Raw genomic sequence first — 25,556 nt, 5'->3', positions numbered from 1 at the left:
ACACTGAGATGAGGGACAGAGTGATGTAAGGGAAATGATATGATGAGAATAGGAAAAAGAAGAAGAGGAAGATGGATGAATGAAGAGAGAGGGAATGACACGCTGATAAGATTTAATGATCGTGGAAGCGGAAGAGAGACAAGGGTAAAGAGAGAGATCGTGGAACAAATCAAACGGAACTGTGTGTGTGTGTGTGTGTGTGTGTGTGTGTGTGTGTGTGTGTGTGTGTGTGTGTGTGTGTGTGTGTGTTTGTGTGTGTTTGTGTATGTGTGCAGTGAGAGGGGTGGGGGATATTGTGTTGAGCGCCGCGCTGACAGAAGTGTTCCGTAGCTTGGTGTTCCGCATGGTGGAGGCGGAGGAGGAGTACGTGGAGCAACTTAACCTGCTGGTCTCGTGCTTCTTGAGGCCGTTCAAGATGGCGGCGTCGAGCAAGAAGCCCCCCAGCACCCACGAGGACGTCAACAGCATCTTCCTGAACTCGGAGACTCTGCTTTTCCTGCACCAGATCTTCCTGAAGGGTCTCTCTGCCAGGATGGAGAGCTGGCCCACGCTGGTGCTGGGTGAGTGCCGGGGGGAGGAGGGAGCCGCACAATACCCCCGCCAAGCCCCAGCGGCACAACTTAGCGTCTCAGTCACTCCCTATCCCTGCGTCGCGTTGCCAGCTAAGTCATGCTTGTTTTTGTCATTTTTCTTTAGCAGTGTAAGCTTATGGAACTTGCTGTCGCCTTCTGCTGTTAATGGCTTTGTTTTTTGTATCAAACGACACGCAAGTCGTCATCAATATCTGGATCATCCTCTTGAATGTGCAGCAGAACCCCGGAGAGCGCGGGCGGGGCTGCGGATCGTGCCTCAGCCCCTGCGGTGACGGCACCCACCTTAGGGAGCGGGCCGTCACCACGCCACTCGTAGGGCTGCCGCTACTGGACGGCGGGGGTGTTGACAGTGGCTCCCGCCCTGGGGGGTTGAGGGGAGCTATTAGGTGTTGGTGTTGGCTGCCTGGAGTGCTTCACGCAGCTTTAACACAACAGTTTTAAGCATCAGTGTGACCAATGCTGGGGCCGCCGTCGCCCGTCAGCATGCACGCAGCTCTGTGTGTTGCCTCTCTGGCTGCAGGAGAGCATTAGCGATGAAGTGCAAGGGCTGAGGACATGCTGGTGGCGGCGGCGACTCCTTGTTGTAGGGACATAAACAGTCTGTAGGGGGAGGGGGAGCGCCCCGCACGCTGGTGTACTCTACGTCAGGTGGTTCCCCGGCAGACTCTGAGAGTAGAGATGATTATTTTGGTGTTGGACAGTTCCTCCCGAGCATGAGTCGGTGTTGCTGAGCGGGGAGAGGTGACCCGCTGCCCCGCACCTGTTGCACCTGCACGTGAGCACCCCTGCGGCCTGCTGTGTGCTGGGCCCAGATCCTTGCATGGCCTCGAGCATTCACTGTTGACCTGTTGTTTCTCTCTTGATTTACACGCCAACCTGCACATGAAATATATACGAGTATATGATTTACATACCGACTTTTTTTACTGAAGATGTTGACATTTCAGTAAAACCCAAAAACTCACTGAGCCCGTGCACGCCGCGGTCCCCAAAGAGGAAGTTGTGAGGCGTGTGAAGTGTCAGGCGACCTTCGCCGTGGTTTACTGCTTACCCCACTGAGATGTCTCCTCGGAGGCCCCGCCTGTGTTGGCGGGTGTTGTAGCTGTTCAGACTGCAATGTCTTTGGTCTTTGTAAATACTGGACGACACTGTGTGACTCCCTTGATGTGGAGTGATTGCCTCGTGCACGGGGTCAGGCGAGACCACACTGGTGTAGGTCGAGGCCCAGAAGCCATTGTTGAGTTACTATGGGTAAGTTTTGTTGGGGCGCCGTGAAACTGACCACGCAACACTCTGTTGTCTGGGTGATGGTCAGGGGGCTGCGGGGAGTGGCTGCAGCACGAGTGGCCGTCACTACCCTCGCCCGACTCGTCGCGGTGGTCCTCTTGGTGAATAAGTTGTCAGGATAATCTTTGACGTAAAGTGAAGTATTCGATGAGATAAACACACTCTTAAGCAAATACAATAAATCAGAGAACTGAATTAACTGACATTTAATAACACGAATGATTAATTAAAGGACAGCAGAGTGTAGTGGGCAGGTTCACGTCGAGGCGGGAGGGGCCGGGCCCTGGCAGCGGCGCCCCTCACAGACTACCGGGTTTAGGCCCGCAGGGCCTGGCCACCCTTCCCCTCTGCCCAAATTTGCTTAGTATCACGTGCGCTCGCCAGGGACGGGGAGTAATGTGCCATGGGAAGGACTACCTTAGTCTCACACCACCACCCTCTCCTGCCCCTGCCCTGCCTCCCTCTACGCCTCTGTTCCTTCCTCTCTCCTCGTAAACTATGTACTTAATCATTCTACTTTCGTTCCTTCCCTTTATTCCTTTAGTAACCTGTCTTTCCTTCACCTTCCTTCTTCCTGCTCTCCCCTGTGTGCCTCCACGCCTGCCTCCCACCTGCCCTCCTAAGCCAAGGCTACATCCCCGCTCCCCGGTCGCCGCATCCACGCGTTGGTCCTGTAGCGAGGCGGTGCGCGGGGCCACGGACGCCAGCACACGGGAAACCATAGACAGCGAAACACTTCCTGAGACACGTAATGAAGCCGAAACAAAATCAGTCATGCCTTTCCAGGATTTAACACGCCCCCGGTTGAGTGAACCAGCGTTCCATGTTCATTATTCATGTCAATACTCGTCTGTATTTTGCAATGCACCGTTAACCTCTCAAGGAATGTTCATGATATGTGAATCCGCTTAGTGGTACTGAATCGTGTAATATATTTTAGTGAATATGTTTTTCCGCGTTTTCTTATTCTCATTTTTGCAAGTGTACTTAAGATTTTAATAATGTTGCTTATATCGCAGTCTTGCACAGACGTCAGGGAATGACAATTAACTATCATCATAGTGAAAACTGAGATTAACATAACCACAAACGTAATATTAAACACCATCGTGAGCACCACTATGAGCCACGACGATCATTATGCAAACCTCACCACGAATCATGATGCATTGCTACAACCCACCGCCACAAATACACTAGGCTGCGAACTTGCCCCAGAACGGAGGATGTACCACTGGACGCCAAGACAGACCATTTTTTCAAGCATCTACCTGTCTCGTTAGGATCATTTTCAAAGACCACACAAATTATTAGTCATGTTCCCTTGGGTGTCTTTTTTCTACTGACGGTGAGGAAGTTAAAGTATTATTAGGAGCAACAAAATAGTGCAAACGTTCCTGAAAATCATGATAACTCCAACTAGAGCCTGCTGAAAGAGATCAGTTTCAGGCGCATAGTAGAATACCAAATAGTACTTGCATCACACCACGAAATACCACCAAACAGCTAAAAAAAACACCACATTCAGGACACCACCACACACCGTAACGCTATACTCTCAGGGCACAACCACACAGCATAACACCACACTCAGGACACCACCACAGCATAACACCACACTCAGGACACCGCCACAGCATAACACCACACTCAGGACACCACCACAGCACAACACCACACTCAGGACACCACCACAGCATAACACCACACTCAGAACACCTCATGACACCACCACAGCATAATACCACACTCAGGCCACCACCACAGCATAACACCACACTCAGGACATCACCACAGCATAACACCACACTCAGGACGCCACCACAGCATAACACCACACTCAGGACACCACCACACTCAAAACACCACACTCAGGACACTACCACAGCATAACACCACACTCAGAACACCACCACAGGATAACACCACACTCAGGACACCACCACAGCATAACACCACACTCAGGACACCACCACAGCATAACACCACACTCAGGACACTACCACAGCATAACACCACACTCAGGACACCACCACAGCATAACACCACACTCAGGACACCACCACAGCATAACACCACACTCAGGACACCACCACAGCATAACACCACACTCAGGACACCACCACAGCATAACACCACACTCAGGACACCACCACAGCATAACACCACACTCAGGACACCACCACAGCATAACACCACACTCAGGACATCACCACAGCATAACACCACACTCAGGACGCCATCACGGCATAACACCACACTCAGGACACCACCACAGCATAACACCACACTCAGGACACCACCACAGCATAACACCACACTCAGGACGCCACCACAGCAGAACACCACACTCAGGACACCACCACAGCATAACACCACTCTCAGGACGCCACCACAGCATAACACTACACTCAGGACACCACTACAGCATAACATCACACTCAGGACACCACCACAGCATAACACCACACTCAGGACACCACCACAGCATAACACCACACTCAGGACACCACCACAGCATAACACCACACTCAGGACACCACCACAGCAGAACACCACACTCAGGACACCACCACAGCATAACACCACACTCAGGACGCCACCACAGCATAACACCACACTCAGGACGCCACCACAGCATAACACCACACTCAGGACACCACCACAGCGTAACACCACACTCAGGACACCACCACAGCATAACACCACACTCAGGACACTACCACAGCATAACACCACACTGAGGACACCACCACAGCATAACACCACAATTCAAGACACACCACGCATTAATTAAATCCTTTTGTTAAATCTTTTTACTTTTTTAGATCATATTACCTGTGGCCAGTACCTTTCTTACGTAAATAAAAGGGAAATAGCAACGTATCACGTATATTGCTCACAATTCACAACGGGGTAACAAAACAATGACTTCGTACCTTTTTACTTCATTGTCCCACTTGTTACTCTTCACGTTAATACATTATCGTCATAAGAATCTTCGAAAAGCCTCACAATTCGCAACGGGATAGCAAAACAGTGCCTTTGTACCTTTTAACTTCATTGTACTCGTTACTCATCACGTGGTTCCCGAAGTGTGTGTTCGTGCCCCTAGTGCTTGCGCCCGCCGTCTACGTAGTCACATGGTAATAGTTAATGGTAGTAGAGATAGTAGTGGTAAGTGGTAGTGGTTAGTGGTGGTGAGTGGCTGTGATAGTAGATCCGTGTTACCACCTGGAGTATACCTCGATGGCCACTTCCCTCCCGCCCCGCCCCGTCCCGCTCGCTTCCACCCGCCCCGACCCGCCCCGTGTTCGCCGCTATACATGAGAGCCCCACCCCGCCACGTTTCGTTCCTAGGTATGCCCGTCCCTTGTGTTCCTTGCTGTGACCTGCCGTTGTCTGTCTGTCTGTCTGTCTGTCTGTCTGTCTTTTTTATATATGTAACTCTGGCGTTCTGTTTTGGCTGTCCGGATTGTTTGTCTTCGGTTGTTTTCTCTGTTTGTTCGTTATTTTGTTGTTCTCTCTCTCTCTCTCTCTCTCTCTCTCTCTCTCTCTCTCTCTCTCTCTCTCTCTCTCTCTCTCTCTCTCTCTCTCTCTCTCTCTCTCTCTCTCTCTCTCTCTCTCTCTCTCTCTAGTGACGGAGCTGCCATGTCCTCGTATACGTTAGTCCTTACATCGCCACCAATAACCGAGCGTCACCGTGGGCCTTCCCAAAAGACCACACAAAGACTAGGGAGGGTGAGATGGACAGGGGGAAGACGCGTTCAAAATATCCACATGAACTCCACACTGTCTTAGTAAGTAACTCGCTGACTGCCGGTAGCGTTGGTGCTGGTTCTCGTGGGACGCCAGCCTGTCTGTGCTTCTGCTGGTACTCGTATTTGGTAGTCCATGTCGCCTGTTGCTGGTACTGCTTCTCCTGGCTCCTTCACAACGGCCCTGCTACTTTAAGACTCTGAGTAACGGTGGATTGAGAGATGGGGGGAGCTGAGAGAGAGAGAGAGAGAGAGAGAGAGAGAGAGAGAGAGAGAGAGAGAGAGAGAGAGAGAGAGAGAGGGAGACAGAAAGAGGGAGAGGGAGTGGGAGAGGTGGAGGGAGTATGAAGGATGGTTTATGCGTCCTCAACACGTTCCAAAGCTTCACATACTCTCCGTAGCTTTCTGGGTTGCGTGCCACTACTTGTTCTATTTAACTGTAAATAAACTAAAAGCATAAAAGGGAAATGTAGGGTAATAAAATGATAAAGTTACTAAAAACAGACACCGATTCGATTAACCTCTTCAGTACCATGACGCGCTTCCATATTCATTCTGGTGACTATTTGGTGATTTTCTACAGCTTCAGATACTCATGAAGGGGATTAAAGTAGTGAAGACTGTGGCCATTAACCTTCTGACCTCCATACGCCCTTCCTAATGTAACTAAAATGGTCTTATCGTACACAAATCTCACGGGAAAAATGTGTCCCAATACTGAGGAGGTTAAGATTAAAATGTGTCAGATGAGGAGGAGCTGATGCTGATAATGATAAAATGACCGCAGTGGAGTTAGACTTTCATTGATCAATACGGTAATGAAATGATGAAGTTACTAAAAGCAGACACTCCATTCAATTAAGATTAAAATGAGGAAGAGGTGATGATGATAATGATGACAATGATAGAATGACTGCAATGGAGTAAGACTTTCATTGGTTAATCTGTCACATTTTGTCAATACATATCGAGACGCGACATAAGAGAACCGTCCTTGCTGAGGCACCACCATCATCGAGGTCACAGGAGTTCATAAGAGTCTTGAAGGATCAAACTCTAAGGCGCTGACATTGCGAAGCTGAAGACAAGAGGAATTCACGTTACTATATTTATCTCCAGACCACTCTCTCTCTCTCTCTCTCTCTCTCTCTCTCTCTCTCTCTCTCTCTCTCTCTCTCTCTCTCTCTCTCTCTCTCTCTCTCTCTCTCTCTCTCTCTCTCTCTCTCTCTCTCTCTCTCTCTCTCTCTCTCTCTCACAGCTGTACTTCCGTGTCCAAAATGCCCTAAGACACAAGGTTGAGTGATCCTCTACTGAATATACTGGAAAAAAAAAATACTAATAAAACACGTAGTAAGTTCAAACGATGGAGTAATGTTAGTTAAAGTCATGAACGAAGCGAAGAAATGTGTCAAATGCTACAAAACAGTGCAGTGAAGTAAAATAGTAGAAAATAAAACCAAGGAGAATTATGACCAGGGTGTGAATTAAAGGAGGATTAACGTGAGCAAAATTAGAAGTGTGTGAGGTGAGGAGGTGACGTGGCTGCGGGAGAGGCTGTCCGTCACACGCCACTCTCCCCTTCCCCGCGGCGTCTCTTGAGTGAGCTAAAACACTCTGCAACACTAGAGACACTCTTCATATATTCACACCGCTCGCCAAGGGAAAAGAAAATTATAATGTTAAAAGATAATAAAAAGTGGACAGGAGTTTGAAGAGTTTTGGGACGTGGGAGGCGAGGGACGATGGTGCGGTGAGCGTTAGCAAGGCATGTGTTTGTTGTTGAGGACGACTGCTCTCTTGCTGTGGCTTGTTCTCCTTTGTTTGAGGCGTTGCGTTGAGAAGGAAACGAAGGAACGAAAGCGAGAAGCGGAGGTGAAAGTCGGTCGGGTGCGAGGAAGCATGTTTTGCAGCAGCCAGTACAACCCTGAGGCAGTGGTGGCCGGCAACACGAGAAACGAAGATGACCACTATAAAGGCGACACGTGCTGCAGACGATCCGGGTGATGTCTGCAGCACATCCGGGAAGCACGCTGGGCCCTAGCAGAGATGTGTGGTTATAGCGTAGTGTGTGTGTGTGTGTGTCGAGTGACTGGAGTATTACTGCTGGTGGGGCGTGGCGAGAAGCGGGTCGGTAAATCTGTAGCAGCAGAAGGCGGTGGCGGCGGCGGTGGCGGTGGCGGTAGCGGCGGCGGCGTAGTGTCCCCACAATGTGTTGTGGTGCTGGTAGTGGTGGTAGTGGTGTTGTGGCCCCGTGTGGTGATCCCCTTGTGAAGGACGTCTGGCCTCGTGCCGCCTTCCAGACGGGGGTCGAGAGACAAGTTCGGCGGGCTCCTCCCCGCGGCAGAAGAGGACGTGTAGCACCATCCAGCTGCTGGGGAACACGCATCTGGGTGAGTCAGTCACACCCACCCACGCCCACACCCGCCCACACCCACCCACACCCACCTGCCAGGCATCTGTTAACATCCACATCCAACTACCCACCCAACCTTCGGGAACCTCGCCTCTCATCCACTCCATCCACACATGTACCTCATCCTTCGCTTACTTGTTCTGTCTGCGCACACACACACACACACACACACACACACACACACACACACACACACACACACACACACACACACACACACACACCTGGCGGCATTGTAGGATCAAGGCGGGAATCTTATTAAAGGTCTTGCAACGATGATTTAGCTGTCAGAGCACAGAGTGAGAGTGTGAGAGAGAGAGAGAGAGAGAGAGAGAGAGAGAGAGAGAGAGAGTGCTTTCTCTTCGGTTCATTATAGCATAGCAACTCTTAAGGTGTGTTGCTACAAACCTACATGGGTAAGTTTGTTGACAGCACACGTAATATCAGTTATATATATATATATATATATATATATATATATATATATATATATATATATATATATATATATATATATATATATATATATATATATATATCTTATATTTCTTATACAACTTTTTTTTTTATCTTATTTTCATAATTTAATTCTTAATGTTCATTCCAACACGGTAGTTTGAACAAAAATTTTTAGCACCAATTTTTTTCCCTTCTATCATCCGTGTGAGTTTCCTTTTTTTTTTTTTTTTTGCAAAATTTCCTGTTTTTTCCCCTTGTATGTATTTTCTTGCTATTTTTGTATACAAGAGCAGGAAAAGCAAATATGGCTGCTAGTTTCCTTGTGCAGCATTATCTTGCTAAAGGTGAGACTCGTAACATTAATGGTTTTGATCACCTGTTTGACTCCATCACGATTTTTGACAAACAGTGTGACCAACTTTATCCTCTCGACAGCAACAGACCTGTGTAGAGTTACTCCGATCTTACTTTTCCCCTTAACTAGGCTGGATATTTTTGTACTGACAGTTTCTTATTACTGGTAGAATATCTAAGCTGTCCTTCACACACACACACACACACACACACACACACACACACACACACACACACACACACACACACACACACACACACACACACACACACACACACACACACACACCACAGAATTGTTCCTCCTCTCTCCCTCAAACCGTCGCTCAATACACACACACACACACACACACACACACACACACACACACACACACACACACACACACACACACACACACACACACACACACACACACACACACACACACACACACACACACACACACTCCATCTGCAAGCCTTGTGCTGCTTGTCCGTCATCCCATCCTCAGGTTCGCATGTCACGCATCCTGGTGATCATGTGACCCTCTTCCTTCTCCCTCAGTGTGTTGTTGCCTCTATACACTCACCTCTCTCTCTCTCTCTCTCTCTCTCTCTCTCTCTCTCTCTCTCTCTCTCTCTCTCTCTCTCTCTCTCTCTCTCTCTCTCTCTCTCTCTCTCTCTCTCTCTCTCTCTCTCTCTCTCTCTCTCTCTCTCTCTCTCTCTCTCTCTCTCTCTCTCTCTCATTATTGCTAATCCTCATGTGAATTTATATCTTTTCTTTACTAGAACTTCATCAGATATAAATATATGGAATTCTTCTCTAATTGACAATTGATTTATACTTTTAAGATTTTCTTTAGTCTTGTTGCTAGATTTTTTTTTTTTCTGTGAAGACTTACTTTTACTTAGGTATTTTTTTCTAAAGCTGGTAAAGATATGAAGGTTCTTTAGTGACGTCAAGCTTTGATAAATGTAATGACAGCTCTAGTATATTTACCTTTTCTAGGAAGTAACATAGCGTTATTGATTACTTTATGGTGAGTGTATGTATGTATTACCGCCCATATCTATTTTTTGACCTAGCAGTGCTTTAGTGCAAACGTGACAACAGACTGCTGTGATGAAGCTCCACAGATCACGCCTGGTTCAGTCCATGTATAGGCTTCCAATCAGTTGTGGCGACAGTTGTCTGTGGTCCTGCTTATTTTTACTTTGGCTTCATTCCCTTGTCTCCCGGCTGACCAGTTCATACTTCAACTTTGTGACTTCCACCGGCACACCTCACCTGTCCCTCTGATTTGTTTCCGCCTTGTAGCTGTATAATGTGCCGCTTAGCAAACTTTTTATTTTCAATCCTGATAAGCTTTGGTGCAGGGACCCTTCAGGAGCAACACCAAACTGACAGGCGCCACAACACCACCGTCTTGAGTTGCCAGAGGGTCGAGGTTATCTTTGAGTTGCAGTATAGTTGCTCCTCAGCCTGAAAGTGTAGGTCACTTGCCCTAGTGCAGCCATTACTGGCGAGGCGCGGCGCTTGTGCTGCAGCGTCAAGCGTTGATCCCATTCAGGTGATGTATAAAAATTAGTCTTGGTGGCAGCCGGTCCGCCGCCGCACAGGGTCAGGACACCCGCGGCCGGACATACCAGGGCAGGGACACGGGCACAACTTTTCTCACCGTGACCTGCCGCGTCCTGCAGCAGTGACACCCAGGCTTCCTATCTGAAGCTACTTCATTATAAAGCTGTTGCCTAATTGCTTCGTTCGGTTAATCCATTTGGCTACCTGCATTATTACGCGGCAGGCGCCCCTCCCCACCCCTCCCCCTCTCCCTGTCAGCCCCGCCCCGGTGCGCCGAGGCACTAACCTTTCATCTACTGTACTGTCGAGCAGGAGACTTGTTCGACATGCTGCTGCCAATGCTGAGCATCTACCAGGAATACGTGAGGAACCATCACTACAGTCTGCAGGTCCTCGCCGAGTGCAAGCAGAACCCACACTTCAGCGCCTTCCTCAACCGCCTCGAGAACAAACCCAACCTGCAGGGCCGCACGCTGGAGACCTTCCTCACCTACCCGATGCACCAGGTGTGTTGAGGACCACTTCCAACTTCCTTGTCACACAGTATGCTCTTTAATACGTATGTACTGTACATTATGTTACCTACTCGCACAAGTATTGAGACACGATACACTAATGACTAGTACTACATGTAGCCACACATTTGTACCCTGGCAGCGTGACAACGCCGTGTGTATGTATTTGTTTCAGATCCCACGTTACATCATCACGCTGCACGAGCTGCTGGCGCATACGCCGCACAACCACGTCGAGAGAAAGAGCCTCGACAATGCCAGGATGCAGCTGGAAGACCTATCGCGGCAGATGCACGACGAGGTAAATCACCATTCCTTGTTGTTACAACTAATGAGTGACAGTGATTGGCAATACAGATTAGCTGACTGATAATGTCCCGAAACTCCCTGCACGCCGCTCTCGAGAGTTCGCGAGGCGCTGCGAGTAGCCTGCATGAGAGGCGCCGGGTGTGACGTGCGGCATTGTGTTGCAGGTGAGCGAGACAGAGAACATCCGGAAGAACTTGGCCATCGAGCGCATGATCGTGGAGGGCTGCGACATCCTGCTGGACGTCAACCAGATGTTTGTGCGTCAGGGTAAGAAGCCGGCAGCTGCAGCCGCTCTCAGTTCCTGCTTCCCCAAGGAGGCTGTGCCGTCCTTCCCTCGCAGGTCCATTGATTTCCCGCGCAAGACCACGGACCTGTTCACCAGCGAGGACGGAGAGGAGGCGGGAGCTACGCCTCGCTCCCAACGCTCGCACTCCACCGTCTCCTATATGACGCGAGAACAACAGATTGCAGCTTTTGGTACTCGGCGCCGCCTTTCCTCATTGCGGCAGAGTTCTTTAGGCAGCGCCCTCCCAGCCGCCGTGGCTGGCTCCGCTGGAGCCTCCATGGTGCGTCACACCCTGAGTTTAGGAGCTTCGCCACTCTCCCCACCCCACCCAGACTCGGGCCGCCGCGCCTCAGACGTGCCCAGAATAAGAAAGAAGAGCGTTCGTATCTCAGATGAGTCGTTTGATGAGTGTGAAGAGCTGGCGGCCTCAGGCAGCGGCGTCCAAGCGGTGCCATCAGTATTCACACCATCTGCTACTCCCAACTCCTCCCCAGAGGAGGCGGACGAAGATGTCAAGGCAGCTGGCCTCACTCCTGTGGAGGAGCGATCCTCCCTCGATTCCGGGGAAGACCCCCGCCCAACTGTAACTTCCTGAAACCGGACAGTTTGGCTCTTGGGCCAATGTTGTGCTTCTCTCAACTTTATAAAGCCTGCAGGTCCCCCCGGCGACCTCGTGTAGCAGCACTTACCGTCTGTCCATCATTCCGCCGGTGATTTCCGCCGAGAATTACATTCTCCTGCGGAAGAACGTCCGCGACTGGACGCGCAACAAGGTGCTCTTCTTAATACCGTTCGTAGTGGAGCCGCAGACTCTACAAACCTGTGTTTTTTTTATCCGACTCGTGATTATGGGTGGTGGCGGGTCGTGGCTCCGGTCGGGTATGGCTGGGCGGGACGCCGCGGAGCAGGTACTGATCCCGTGACCCTAAGTGTTGGCAGGACTGCACTTGACAGACTTAGTCTGGGGTCGTCGACAGGCAGGCCAATACCCAGGCTCGTTTTTTGTTATCAGTATTATAATTTAATATTATTTTCATTATTATTATTATTATTATTATTATTATTATTATTATTATTATTATTATTATTATTATTATTATTATTATTATTATTATTATTATTATTATTATTATTATTATCATTATTGCTGTTATTATTATTATTATTATTATTATTATTATTATTATTATTATTATTATTATCATTATACTAATAATGATTATTATTATTATTATAAGCATCATCGTCATCATCACCATCATCATCATTGCAGTCGTTATCATCATCATCATCATCATCATCATCATCATCACCATCACCAGCAGTCACCACCACCATCGCCATCCTCCCATTGGCCTCATCATTCCATTGTCGCTTTATGGAATCAAATTACTTTATAGTTAGTGATTCGCTGGTCGCTGCTGTGGCGGGCGGCGGCTGAGGCCAGGCGGCTACACGCTGGGCGGCTCAAGACTCCCATTCGTGGCCTGAGCTTAACACAAGTGACCCTGTTTTGTGACGCCCTCCGCTACACTAAGCCAGCATCTCAAGAGCAGCATGCAAGTCGTAGATCACTCATGCGGGTTGACTGTCAAACAACACACTCAGCAGTAGTACATAATTCAACTCAATTTGCGCCTACGATAACAACCCACCACGCACAAGGAGCCCCTGACGGCCTTGCATCGTAGGCTACTTTACATCTGTCTGTTTGGGCTAATCATTTGAGACTTAAATCCACTTACATTACCTCTTAAGCCGTTTACAATATGACTGTTATCAGTGTTTGGATATCACAATCACAATTTTTAATCAGTGTGTTACGAACGCGTTCCAGCTGACGCGGTCGAGACTGGCTGCGGAAAACACTTCTCCGTGCATGCCAATCTCGTAGCATTCAGTCATTCTTTAAAAAATATATATATAAAAGTAGCTTAAGGGTCCAGACGATTAGAGGTGCACCATTAGCTCTGCGAGGATCAGTGATGTTAGACTGTGTGCGCCACGGAGGTAGCTGCTGCACTCTCCTTAGAAAACGTGTCACTCGTTGCTCTAGTCCGGGTTATAAAACTTTTTGTGCGGCGACGCTTCTATATACTTAATTCGGCCGAGTCCACCGCCACAACTAGAGTAGTGGTAGAGTTCAATTTCGAACATCCTTTGCTGGTACAGCTTTTTGTCGGTGATCTTGTCGGTGTCATTATGATTTCCTTTTTTATTTATTTTTTTCACACATGCTATATATGTATATATATATATATATATATATATATATATATATATATATATATATATATATATATATATATATATATATATATATATATATATATATATATATATATATATATATATATATATATATATATATATATATATATATATATATATATATATATATATACGTATACTTGTGTTTGACCTCTGAGTGAGCTTTGTCTGCCTGCTACCAGTGCTAAGCCATGTGTTAAGCCATGTATGAGTGCCGCTTCGGCCTGTGATGCTTGGTTGACCTTACCACCTGTAACTCTGTCTTTCCTAAGTGCTGACGACACTTTCGTCTTGCCAACAATCACCTCATGAGATTAACACCTCACTCACAACTGCCTTGAAATTATTTGTGCAAGTGGGAGCCAGGAGTGTCTATGCGACTGTCACTTTGTCATTTCGTTTTAAGTGGTGTATAGTGTCACCGGAGAAGAATTCTTATAATAGAGGTTATGACGAGATAACCCCTTTAAAAAGGGAAGAGTCACATCTCATTGACTTTTCCTCCTCATTGTTGGTATTTCTTTATGATCTCTAAATCAAAGATACAGTATATGCCATTTTGAGTCCATTTAGTCTGCCTCGATGTACAGATCATCCTTGTCTGGTTTAGTGTTGCATCGATGCTCAGTCGCGCCTAAGGATCACCCCAAGGCCAGACTCCTCCACAAAGTACAACAGTTGTCCATTACTAAAGTGAACCTACTTAAAAAGTAACTGTTACGAACGTCAAGCGTTAAGCGGCTAAGAATTGAAAAAAAAAAATTATGAATAAAAAAGATAGATGATAAAAACACAGGGTAAACGAATTCAAAATGCTGCAATATGTGGCTGTGCCCGGAAGTGGATATCATAATTCGTGTTTGTCTTGGGGGAGTTTGTTGGCTGGCCCAGTGAGGCAATAGCTGATGAGTGACCTGACCAGCGGGAGGTGCATCACGCTGCCCGGCTCTAACTCAGCCCAGGGAGTCCTTCAGTAATTCTTGAATAAGAGGCAACACTGCTTCCTGGAGACCAGCAGGACGTGGCGTGGCAGAGACTCGCGCGTCTTCGCTACTTAGCGATCTGTCGAGGCTTGGGCTGAACCATGCACGTCCATGTTTTTCTTTTTGTTTTCAATTCCAGTCTAACAGTTTGAAGAAAAGCGTGAATTGTAGTAGATCCAGTGCTATGGTTTGTCTCCTTCTGGAGGAAAAGTAGCATCAGATAACACCTCCTGGTCTCCACTTCGTTTTATATTTCCTCGCTGAACTTGACGGCAACTGGAGGTTAACTGTTACTATTAAGATTCCCCACTGAGACTCTCGGCTGCCAGGGTCCCCGCACCCACCACCGCCCGCCGGGCTCTGCCTGTCTGGCATTGGCGTGTCGCGTTGATCACTCCTCGCAGCGCTGCCACCCCTGCGTGCCATAAAGTGCCAACCTGGCCGTTGAGGTCCTCGTATCGCAGGAGAGTTGTATACTCATTTACGCATCAAAGATTACTCGCAGTGGTGAGCCCGGCGGCGCGGTGCGGCGGGACGCGCGGACCGTGTTGAGCCTCGCCTTTTAGATCTACCCGGGGAAGTGGCAGGCGTCCCTCCCGCCAGGCGGCTCCCGAAAGGTGCGTTGAATTGATGAGGGAGCGGGTGTGTCAGGGACTGCTGCGCCACACCGGGGCTTTGGACGGACAACCGTGACTCACATCTTGTTGATCATTCCGAAATTTCTAGAAGGCGAAGCTTGTTCCCTCTGCACCTCCTCTTCAGCGGGCAGAAGGATGTCACAAAATCTAGAGATCTGTATTTTCTATACAAACTTAAATATATTCTTTGAAAAATAAATATTTGGATATTTCTGCATGTTTTCCTTACAAAACCAAACTCCTGATTCCCACTAAATCAATATTTTCAATGGTAATCAAAAAACTCAAGCTACATCAAAATCATGTCTGACGTTTGTAATTAAATAATTAAGTGGCAGCATACATGTTCCCCGCTTACCATGTGTCTGTGACTGGTTGTGTCTGTGCTGTGCATCTGTGCATGACAACTTTCCTCGGGCTGTGCCATGCTGGGCTGTACATACATACATAGCACATACATACTTAGCTGTGATCCGCGCCGCGGCGACTGGTGGTGTTGTGGTGGTGGTGCTTGTGCCGCTCGCTCTCACGCAGCGCCTGGTGATGATGGTGGTGATGGTGGTGGTGGTGGTGGTGGCTGTACCATACTGTAAATACTCGGTGTACCAGGTGAAGACAGCGTATTATCATTATTAGTTTTTATTTATTTATTTTTTTCTTTTTCATCGGTATAAACTGTATTGTTTTGTGGCTTGCATTTTCTTCCATTCAGCTTTTCAGTACCTGCCATGTTTTTCTCTTGGCAAGACGCAGTCGTTATAGTAATTTTGCGTTTCTCTTTTTCCGATAGTGTTTCGTTCGATAGTGTTTAAGCTCTTCTGAAAGCATCTTGGTGGATCATACGAACTTTTACTCTGCATTTTCCAGTTACCTGATTTGCTGCATGCTTCTTTCCACTATTTCTTCTTTGCAACAATACTTTATTTGTATTATCTTTGGCTCTTTTTATCATGCGCCTCTCTGTCATGCATTATTATGTTCCTAGAGCAGTGCATCGCTTCCTTCCTCACAACTCCGGCCACTGCTGCCATCTCTGCCTCGTGATGTCAGTGCCTCCTGGTCACCGCCTCAGAGTGTCGTGTACAGTGTGTTTTGAGCTCCTTACTGAACCTCCGCTTGCTGTGTGCTGCCACTGCTGCTTCTTAACTCACTTCCGGGGACGACAACAAGGCTTGGTCTTGTGCTGCTCGGAACTCACTGGACACTGCCAATCATTCGTCACACACCTCAAGACACAACGCCAACTGTACTTCAAACTAAACCATCGTAACTTATTTACTTTGCATTGAAATTAATTAAAATCCTAATTACGCAACAAAGTGCTAGTTTGAGGCATGTTTTGAATAATGATAAGGATTTTGTTCATTGGCACTAGGCAGATTTGGCAATAATGTGGAGTTACTATGCTTAAATTTCTTTTGCATGACAAAGAACAGAAAAATAAACATCACAAGGTAATGTTATGTTCTCCAATACAAAATCTTGAGTCAAGATGTGAATTACTTGTCTCCATGTTTTAAATGTAATAGTTTCCATGATCATTCAGTAGCAAGAGAGGTCCGCCATGAGTGTGGAAGGAGGCGTGTATGAGTTTTAAGATGCAATATTTTTGTCATGATATATTTGATGTTGCTTTTTTGTCTAGTCTAGTCTAATAGCCCTATATTTTTCTGATGTTTTAATAATAGATAACTCATCTACGTTGTTTTTCAGCTAACAAAGGAAATTACCTGAGTTATGTTTTGTTGCAGAGAGAGATTGAAGCGTGTGTGTGTGTGTGTGTGTGTGTGTGTGTGTGTGTGTGTGTGTGTGTGTGTGTGTGTGTGTGTGTGTGTGTGTGGCTGAATTGTTTGAATTTATCGACCACTGATCGATTTGCTTTCTTATGATGACAATTTGGGAGAACATAACGTTGCGTTGATGATGAGGAACAGGAGGTAACGAGAAAGGAGGGGGAGAAAGGGCAAAAGAAAGATATGTGTGAGGAGGAAGTGAAAGAGGAGGAGAAGGAGGAGGAGGAGGAGTCATAGGAGAAGGAAGCAGCAGGTCAAGATCTCTGGACTCGGCAGGGTCGCTGATACAAGTTCTGGGGGACAGACCTCGCTCGGCCAAAAGTCGTCTTAGCCAGTTCAAGAGCGAGAAAGAGGCAGTCCGCCAGTGCTTCCTCTTTAGGTAAGACTTAGATTTCTCTGTCTCTTTCTCTCTGTCTGTCCGTCTCTGCCTGTGTCTCCATCTATCTGTCTTGTCTGTCCGTCTCCTGTTTGTCTGTCTACTCTCTCTCTCTCTCTCTCTCTCTCTCTCTCTCTCTCTCTCTCTCTCTCTCTCTCTCTCTCTCTCTCTCTCTCTCTCTCTCTCTCTCTCTCTCTCTCTCTCTCTCTCTCTATCTATCTATCTATCTATCTCTATCTATCTATCTATCTATCTATCTATCTATCTCTCTCATTGCATGTCCAGGTTTTCGGTCTTATTCATTGTTATTATCCTTGTAATTTTCATGGATTTTTTTTTTTTTTTTTTTTTGGTACACGTTACACTTTTTATTATTACATTTTTGTGTGTTGTCTTCGTTTTCTTCCCTAATTTCCCTTTTGTAGTTGTCCTTTTTTGCTCTTTTCTGCGATGGAAGAGTTGCATCGTGGCATGTTTTTATATATATACACACACACACACACATATATATATATATATATATATATATATATATATATATATATATATATATATATATATATATATATATATATATATATATTCCCCTATATTTACTCGTTAATGTGTCGTGTTTCGTGTGGGACGCTGAAATTAATATTAAACTCTGTCACTCTACGACTTATGTCCATCCCTCTTCCCTCTCCCGGTCTACATCTCTCCCTCCCTTTTTTCCCCTTAATGAGATCGAATTTAATTGATTCTTAAGTGACGCTCGTTTGATCTCTCGTAATTCTGACATCGATTCGTGCGCACAACGTGGATGGTTTATTTTAAATTTGTAACTCCTCTTTTTCTACCGATTTTTATATTTTATTGCAACGCATACATCTATATAATATCCACCATTATCCGGCACACAAACACAAGAAACAATGTAAATATGATCCCATGTGACTAGTTTAACCTTTACAATAATGAACGAAAAGAAATATTACCTATATCATTGTTTTATAACCGTGAGGCCCCTTCCTGACGGGCGTGACACCACGAAAACTTGATTTAAGCGCCGTACACCTTTGTCCCTCGCTCTCCCTGACAGCAACCACCTCATAGTGGCGACCAGGACGTCCGGGGGCAAACTCCACCTGGTGCAGAGCGTGGGCAAGATTCCCCTCAACGACGCCACGCTCATCGAGGACCCCAATGAGCTCGGCAACCAGGACGACGACGGAGGTGAGAGCGAACGCCTTCATGCCACAGGAGCCTCATTTTTTGCTCCTGTTGAAGGCTTATTACTGTGCGGAAATCATTAAGATACTTGGAGTTTTATGCAATTCGAGACAGTCACCATTAATTTTTGGAGTGACATCGAACTCCTTCATGTCACACAACTCAATTCTCTCGCGCACAGAGTCGTCCGTGTCGTCGTTCTCGTCGCAGAGTAGCGGGGTCAGTGACAGCTCGGCCGCCACCAGCAGCAGCTCTGGCCACGCTAAGTTTCAGGTGGAGCAAGCCAATCTGGACTTCAAAATTGTGGTGGAGCAGAAATGTGGCACGCCCATCACCCTCCACCTGGTCGCCCCCACCATGCAGGAGAAGCAGGCATGGATCAGCGATATCAGCCAGGTGAGGAGGCGTGGTAGTAGTAATAGTAGTAGTAGTAGTAGTAGTAGCTATAGTTGTTGTTGTTGTTGTTGTTGTTATTGTAATAGTAATTGTTGTTAATGTTCTGTGGCATTCGCTTAAAAGTTACACAATGTCACATGTAAGAGCTAAAGTAAAGATGGTTCACTTTACTACTATGAAGTCAAATGATTTTTAACATGACTGATCCCGTGAAGCAACGGTACCACTAATGACCCACCGGTCTCCACAGTGCCTGGATAACGTGCACTTCAACAACCTGTTCAGATCGTCCATGTCAGACACTTCGTCCATCACTATGCCTCACTTCATCAAGAACGATCCCAAACTCTTTCGTGACGACGTAGACATTCGCTTCTCACGCACCCTCAATTCCTGCAAGGTAAGCACTTCCTACACTACCTACGTACACTTCTTATTCTTACTATGACTCCTTGATGCTTGATAATTTAACCGTAAAGGTATTGAGAAAGCATCTACACATGATACTAAAAGTTCAAAGATATTAGTTTGATATTACTGGCGTTGATTTTGATGGCCAAAAATCGTAATGAGCGAAACGTGCAAGCATTGGTAAGAATCTGCAGGTGGTAATGATAAGTTTCTGAAATATACTTTAGGAGGAAGAAAAAGAAAAGGAAAGAGAGACCAACAGACACACGCATGAAGGCACAAATAAACTCACCAGATACACGAGAGGTACACAATAACAAACCGATTACATAGAAAATAACCCCTCTGTTTTTACCACTACCACCACCACCACCTCCTCAGGTCCCTCACATCCGCTATGCCACCCCCGAGAGACTCCTAGAGCGCCTCACTGACCTTCGCTTCCTCTCCATCGACTTCCTCAACACGTTCCTGCTCACCTACCGGGTCTTCACGGACGGCATCTCGGTGCTCGAGGCTCTCAAGAAAGTTTATTACAGCCCAGACGTGCACGACCAAATGGCTGACTCCAGGGATTCCTCTGTTGAAAGGTGTGTGTGTGTGTGTGTGTGTGTGTGTGTGTGTGTGTGTGTGTGGTGAGAATGATGATCTATATGTTGTCATTATTACATCATTAATCACTCTAACTTTCACCACATTCATATCATGTACTTTTCTTTCACTCGATTTATTGTTCACAGATGTATACACGTTCACTTGTTCCTAATCACTGTCTTGTATTCGTCTTGCCATTCTTCTCTTACCTCAGGGCTTTTCTTTCACAGGTCACCAGAATACGTCTCATCACCGCCACCAGATCTGGACAGCGGACGTAATTCACCACGACGTGTTTCCAACTTCAGCGCCTTCTCCGGTAAGTCCACACGTGCAACAATGCCCAAGGATCTGACATCATTCTGAGTGTGTTGCTGAATATTGCTGAGTGTTACTGCATGCTGCTGAGTGTTACCGTGTGTTGCTGAGTGTTGCTGTTGAAGTAGAAATCGTGGGGTGACGGTGTGGGACTCTTCTTCAGGCTTCGAGGTGGACCCGCCCAGGGAGCGCTGCTGGACCTTCGACGCACAGGTGGCCAAGGCGTCCGGGAACCAGCACTGGCGTTGGTCCTACAGGAGATGTGAGTACTGCTATAAGTGTTCACTGTTATTACTGTTATTAATATTATTGTTATTAATATTATTATTATTATTATTATTATTATTATTATTATCATCATCATCAGTATTATCATTATTATCATTATTATTATTATTATCATCATCATCATCATCTTTCTTATTATTATTTGTGCTTTTATTGTTACTACTATTACTACTTCTACTACTACTACTACTACTACTACTACTACTACTGCTGCTGCTGCTGCTACTGCTACTACTACTACTACTAATAATAATAATAATAATAATAATAATAATAATAATAATAATACCATTGTCATCACTGCTGCTGGCACTATAAAGACCAGCAGTGCAGCGTGAGCATCAGTGGGTGTCCTAACCCTTGTTCTGTCTGCCTTCGTGTCTGGCAGTCGAGGAGGAGCAGAGGGAGCTGGAGGAGCGACGTGCCCGGGAGGAGGCGAGCGAGTCTGGCGGCCAGAACACAGACAACAACCTGCCCGTGAGTGCACCCAACTCCCCCTTCAGTCCCAAGAAGGTGCGTGCGTAGGGAGACCAAAGCGTTGCCTCTATGTCGTCCTGTGCGTGGCTTCTTGTGCTGAGGTTCTCGTCGCCAGGGGGAGGGTGCGTCCTCGCCCGAGTCCTCGAGTGTGTGTAGTGGCCTCTTGTGGCGTCGTGTCTCAACGATATTGTCACTTTGGTGTGAAACCGGCTCTGCAGCGCTGCCAGCTCTTTTGCACGCAAAGTTTTTTTTTTTTTTACCTAGATATAGTATTTGCGTTGAATTTATTGTCCTAAATACATGTCCCACTTAGCCCTACGTGTCTATGCAACGTCTGATTATATATATATATATATATATATATATATATATATATATATATATATATATATATATATATATATATATATATATATATATAACTATGAGACGTCCTTCCATAGTGTTAGTATTTGCCTTGCGATGTTGTCTTAATATCAAAAGAAACAATTTACAATATTTGTGTGTGTGTTTGTCCTGACATCCGTTGTATTCGTGCTTACACTGGTGTCGTGGCCCTCACAGGTAACCATAAGGACGGAGGATGACGCAAAGTTCCTCACCATTCCCAAAGGTCGCCGCAACGTGGGCTCCACTTCCTCAGCCGACACACTCATTGGGGAAGGTCTGCCGATGGCTGATTACTCTTGATATTGACAGGAGGATATTACATTGTTTTCATTTATCTTATTTTGTTGCTCTAAATCAAGTTTGACTTATAAGTATGGGATTTGAATATGGTGGTAGCATCGCCATCGATACTGTAACATGTTATTACATTTTGAGAGTGAAACGATTAACTTGTAACGACTGGTGTATTCATCAAAAGGTCTGCTGATGTGCACACGAGATATTTTCATTATTTTGTTACAGAAACGAGCCTGAGTCAGCCAGACAGCCCCACCGATGCCTCCACGAGCACTCTGGTGGGCGGCTCAGGTCTGATGGGATTCTCTGAGTGGCGACTGCCGGGAGAGGGAGAGCGACCAAGCAGAAGCCGCAGATCTTCCCGCATCCTGGACGCCATCACCTCCCCACCACGCCCCTGCTCTGTGCCCCGACGCTCCATCCCGCGCAGAATGTCCTCTCTGGAAGAGCGCCCACAGGTCCTACACAACTCTCACTTCCTCTCACATCTTGTCTGTCATGTTCTCCTTTAAAGTTGACCATGTGACCTTTCCAAAGTGTTTCCCTTCCGTATGTTTTGGAAGTGTGGCTTGTAGGGGATCGCGTGATAGTGTGACCTTTATTTCCTGTTCCTCCTCTGTGTACAGTATGTATGTCAAGAATGTGGTGAAGGTTACACTGATGTTCTCTGAGTATGACTGCTGCATGAAGAGCCAAGGGAGTGGAGGTGAGGTGCTGGCGTGTGTGTTTGCCTCATCCAGACTGTATGTATTTGGTACTATAATGTCTCTGGATGTGTTTGGTAAAGCTTGTGTGTGAGAGCTGAAATTTATGTAGATTTAGTGAGAGAGAGAGAGAGAGAGAGAGAGAGAGAGAGAGAGTGTGTTTGTCTTTTATTTTTATTTCATTTATACCATGTGGGCTTTTCACGGGAATTTAGGGGCTAAAGGGGATGCTTTTTGGGGTACCTCCTATCTCAAACCCCACCCACTAGGAACACTCATGGTTCCACTGTACCACGGCGGCCCCAAGTCCTTTGTTATTTCATGGTATAGCTATAAATATGGTAAAATGTCTCGAGTATGTGATTTTTTTTTCTGTGTGTGTGTGTGTGTGTGTGTGTGTGTGTGTGTGTGTGTGTGTGTGTGAGTGGGTGGATTTCTTGCTTCACTGTTTTATGGTGTGGGTGTTATGCCCAGGGCGAAAAAAAGATGGAGGCAGTGACATCTGGTTCAGAGGCAGAAGACGAGCAGGAACCAATCAGCCTTGGTCCACGACGTCCCTCCTCAAATCGCTCCTATAGTAGTGCCCTCACTGCCTCCTCGGGCTTCCTGGGGGTGGGTCCGCGCAGCAAGGGTAAGAGGATGAGCGGTGAGAGTGACGCGGCCCTCACGCTGGGCGGCCTGGCATCACCTCGCTCCAGCGTGCACACCGCCACTCCACGCTCCTCCTTCCAGGTACTGCCCTGCTGCTTGTGTTCACCTGATCATGCCATTTTTCAAGATACCTTTTTAGCCTTACTAAGTGTCTGCAAATAAGGATTATTTGTACATATTTCTTTTACTCTAATGACATATATATATATATATATATATATATATATATATATATATATATATATATATATATATATATATATATATATATATATTTTTTTTTTTTTTTTTTTTTTTTTTTGGTAGTTGGATTGTTTAAGTCGTCACTCTGTATCCTTAAAGCTGCATGCTTTATCTGTGTTCTTTATGTTTATCCTTTCTTTACATAGTTCATAGGAAGTTTGGCTATGCATTGATGGAAGAGTTTTTTTGTAGTGTGTAGGAATTTGTATTCTATAGTTAACTACGTCTATGATCAATTTAAGAATTATTAAAATGAAGCAAATATTTCTAATAATTTGTGTCTAGGTGCCTGACTCACCATCCCACTCGGTACCACGGGTGGGTGTCGTCATCACCTCCTCCAGACAGTCCCAACGCAGGTCAGTAGATGCTTTTCTGGTCCTCAAGGTCTTATTGGTACAGTATCACACCTCCTTACCTCTGATTATACACCTTATTTTTTTTTTTACAAATTCACCCAAATGTTGCCAGTGAAGATGAAACTATTATAAGATCTCTCTTAGAATAGTTTCATCTTCAGAGAGAGAGAGAGAGAGAGAGAGAGAGAGAGAGAGAAACTTTTTGTTTCCTGCACAAACAGAAGCAGCAGTGCATCTGCTGCTGCTGCCTTCGCTGTAGCCACTGCAGGCTCCAGCAATCCAAGAGACATCCAAAAAACACCTCCCCTGGGCCGCTTCTCAGTGGGTGGGGAGGGGCGTAGGTCATCCTTCCGGGAGCGGCCACGGCAAGAATCCATTATCTCCACAGCAGCCACCATGCGGGTCCTCAACGTCCTTCGCCACTGGGTGTCCAAACACTCACAGGTGAGTGGTGGCAGCAGACAGGGTGGAGACCAGTGTGAGCAAGTGGAGTGGGTGATATGCTGATGAAGTAATACATGTATGTACTATTTACCTATGTGAATTGCATACTGGTATTAGAAAGGCTGCCAACTGTATTATGATTTTCATCATGAGAAAAATCATCCTTTGGCTTGAAATAATTTCCATTGCAGGACTTTGACAATGACCACCGCCTGAGGAACATGACCATCGCCTTTCTGGAGGACCTAGTGTGCTGCCCCACACTGCTGCCAGCCGAGCACAAGGCTGCCTCACAACTCCTGAGACTTCTGACCAAAGAAGAGCCACCCAATCCACAAGAGGAGCTTGCTAACCTCCTGGCACCTCCTTCTGTGAGTCAACAGTCCTTTGATTCTTACTGGTGTAGCAGCTTTTTTTATTCAATTACATATATTTTCTTTTGTACATTATTTGTTGATGTGAGTATTTCATGTCATCATCCAAAATAGAGTTATGCACCTACCAACTATGTGATCAGGACTTCACAGAAGTGTGGTCAGTGTTTGTTTTCTGGCCAATGCATAAGCACCTAATATATTTCTAAAATGTTTTGCCATGTCTTGCACCAGACCCCAAGCAAGGAGAACATTGAGACCCTGTCAGCACTGGAGGTGGCTGAACAAATGACCTATATTGACCATCAGATCTTTGTGGCCATCAGGAGCGAGTAAGTTATGACCAATCCTATGTATGTAGTAGTACATTGATTCATACTTTATTACATATTTTCTAGAAATTCTGGTCTTATTGTGTTCCATGCCACACAGGGTGTGATTTACTTCTAATATGACTTCTCTACATCACTTAAAAATATCTAACAAGTATGACTAAAGAGAAAAGTATTCAGTCTCAGAAAGTGTGCATTAATGAGCAACTTGATTTATACTCTTTCATTAAATATATTTGTCTTTATGTTTATTTCCTAACACTTTTCCTGGCTTTCCTACACCAGAGAATTTCTCAAGACAGCCTGGATGAAGGAGGACAAGCAGCAGAGGGCACCGTACATCCTCCTTATCACTCGCCGCTTTAATGAGGTCAGGCAACAGTGTGACATACCTTCTTTGGGGACAAAACTTTCATTATGGAGAGAGCTAGATAGTTGTCTTTCAAGAAATATGTATATTGATACTT

General features: G+C 46.2%; 1 protein-coding gene across 3 annotated transcripts in view; it reads left to right on the top strand.

Annotated features, from left to right (window-relative positions):
- Positions 1-25,556, top strand: part of LOC123519415 (ras-specific guanine nucleotide-releasing factor 2-like) — a 41,604-nt gene that overhangs the window by 11,805 nt on the left and 4,243 nt on the right. Inside the window, exons 6-26 of one of the 3 annotated variants that reach the window (XM_045280702.1) lie at positions 331-560; positions 7,939-8,028; positions 10,741-10,934; positions 11,119-11,244; positions 11,417-11,519; positions 17,500-17,602; positions 18,681-18,814; positions 18,993-19,207; positions 19,458-19,607; positions 20,000-20,208; positions 20,443-20,531; positions 20,694-20,792; positions 21,207-21,331; positions 21,860-21,959; positions 22,208-22,440; positions 23,173-23,418; positions 23,866-23,939; positions 24,161-24,383; positions 24,575-24,754; positions 24,992-25,089; positions 25,375-25,459. In XM_045280702.1, coding sequence (XP_045136637.1) covers positions 331-560; positions 7,939-8,028; positions 10,741-10,934; positions 11,119-11,244; positions 11,417-11,519; positions 17,500-17,602; positions 18,681-18,814; positions 18,993-19,207; positions 19,458-19,607; positions 20,000-20,208; positions 20,443-20,531; positions 20,694-20,792; positions 21,207-21,331; positions 21,860-21,959; positions 22,208-22,440; positions 23,173-23,418; positions 23,866-23,939; positions 24,161-24,383; positions 24,575-24,754; positions 24,992-25,089; positions 25,375-25,459 — 3,106 coding nt within the window. The remainder of the gene's footprint in view (positions 1-330; positions 561-7,938; positions 8,029-10,740; positions 10,935-11,118; positions 11,245-11,416; positions 11,520-17,499; positions 17,603-18,680; positions 18,815-18,992; positions 19,208-19,457; positions 19,608-19,999; positions 20,209-20,442; positions 20,532-20,693; positions 20,793-21,206; positions 21,332-21,859; positions 21,960-22,207; positions 22,441-23,172; positions 23,419-23,865; positions 23,940-24,160; positions 24,384-24,574; positions 24,755-24,991; positions 25,090-25,374; positions 25,460-25,556) is intronic. The other 2 variants (XM_045280703.1, XM_045280704.1) reach the window with 2 other exon arrangements.

Source organism: Portunus trituberculatus, chromosome 45, assembly GCF_017591435.1.
Source record: "Portunus trituberculatus isolate SZX2019 chromosome 45, ASM1759143v1, whole genome shotgun sequence".
NCBI lineage: Eukaryota > Metazoa > Arthropoda > Malacostraca > Decapoda > Portunidae > Portunus > Portunus trituberculatus.
Note: the sequence above shows the minus strand (reverse complement) of the source record. Positions and strands in the feature narration are given on the sequence as shown.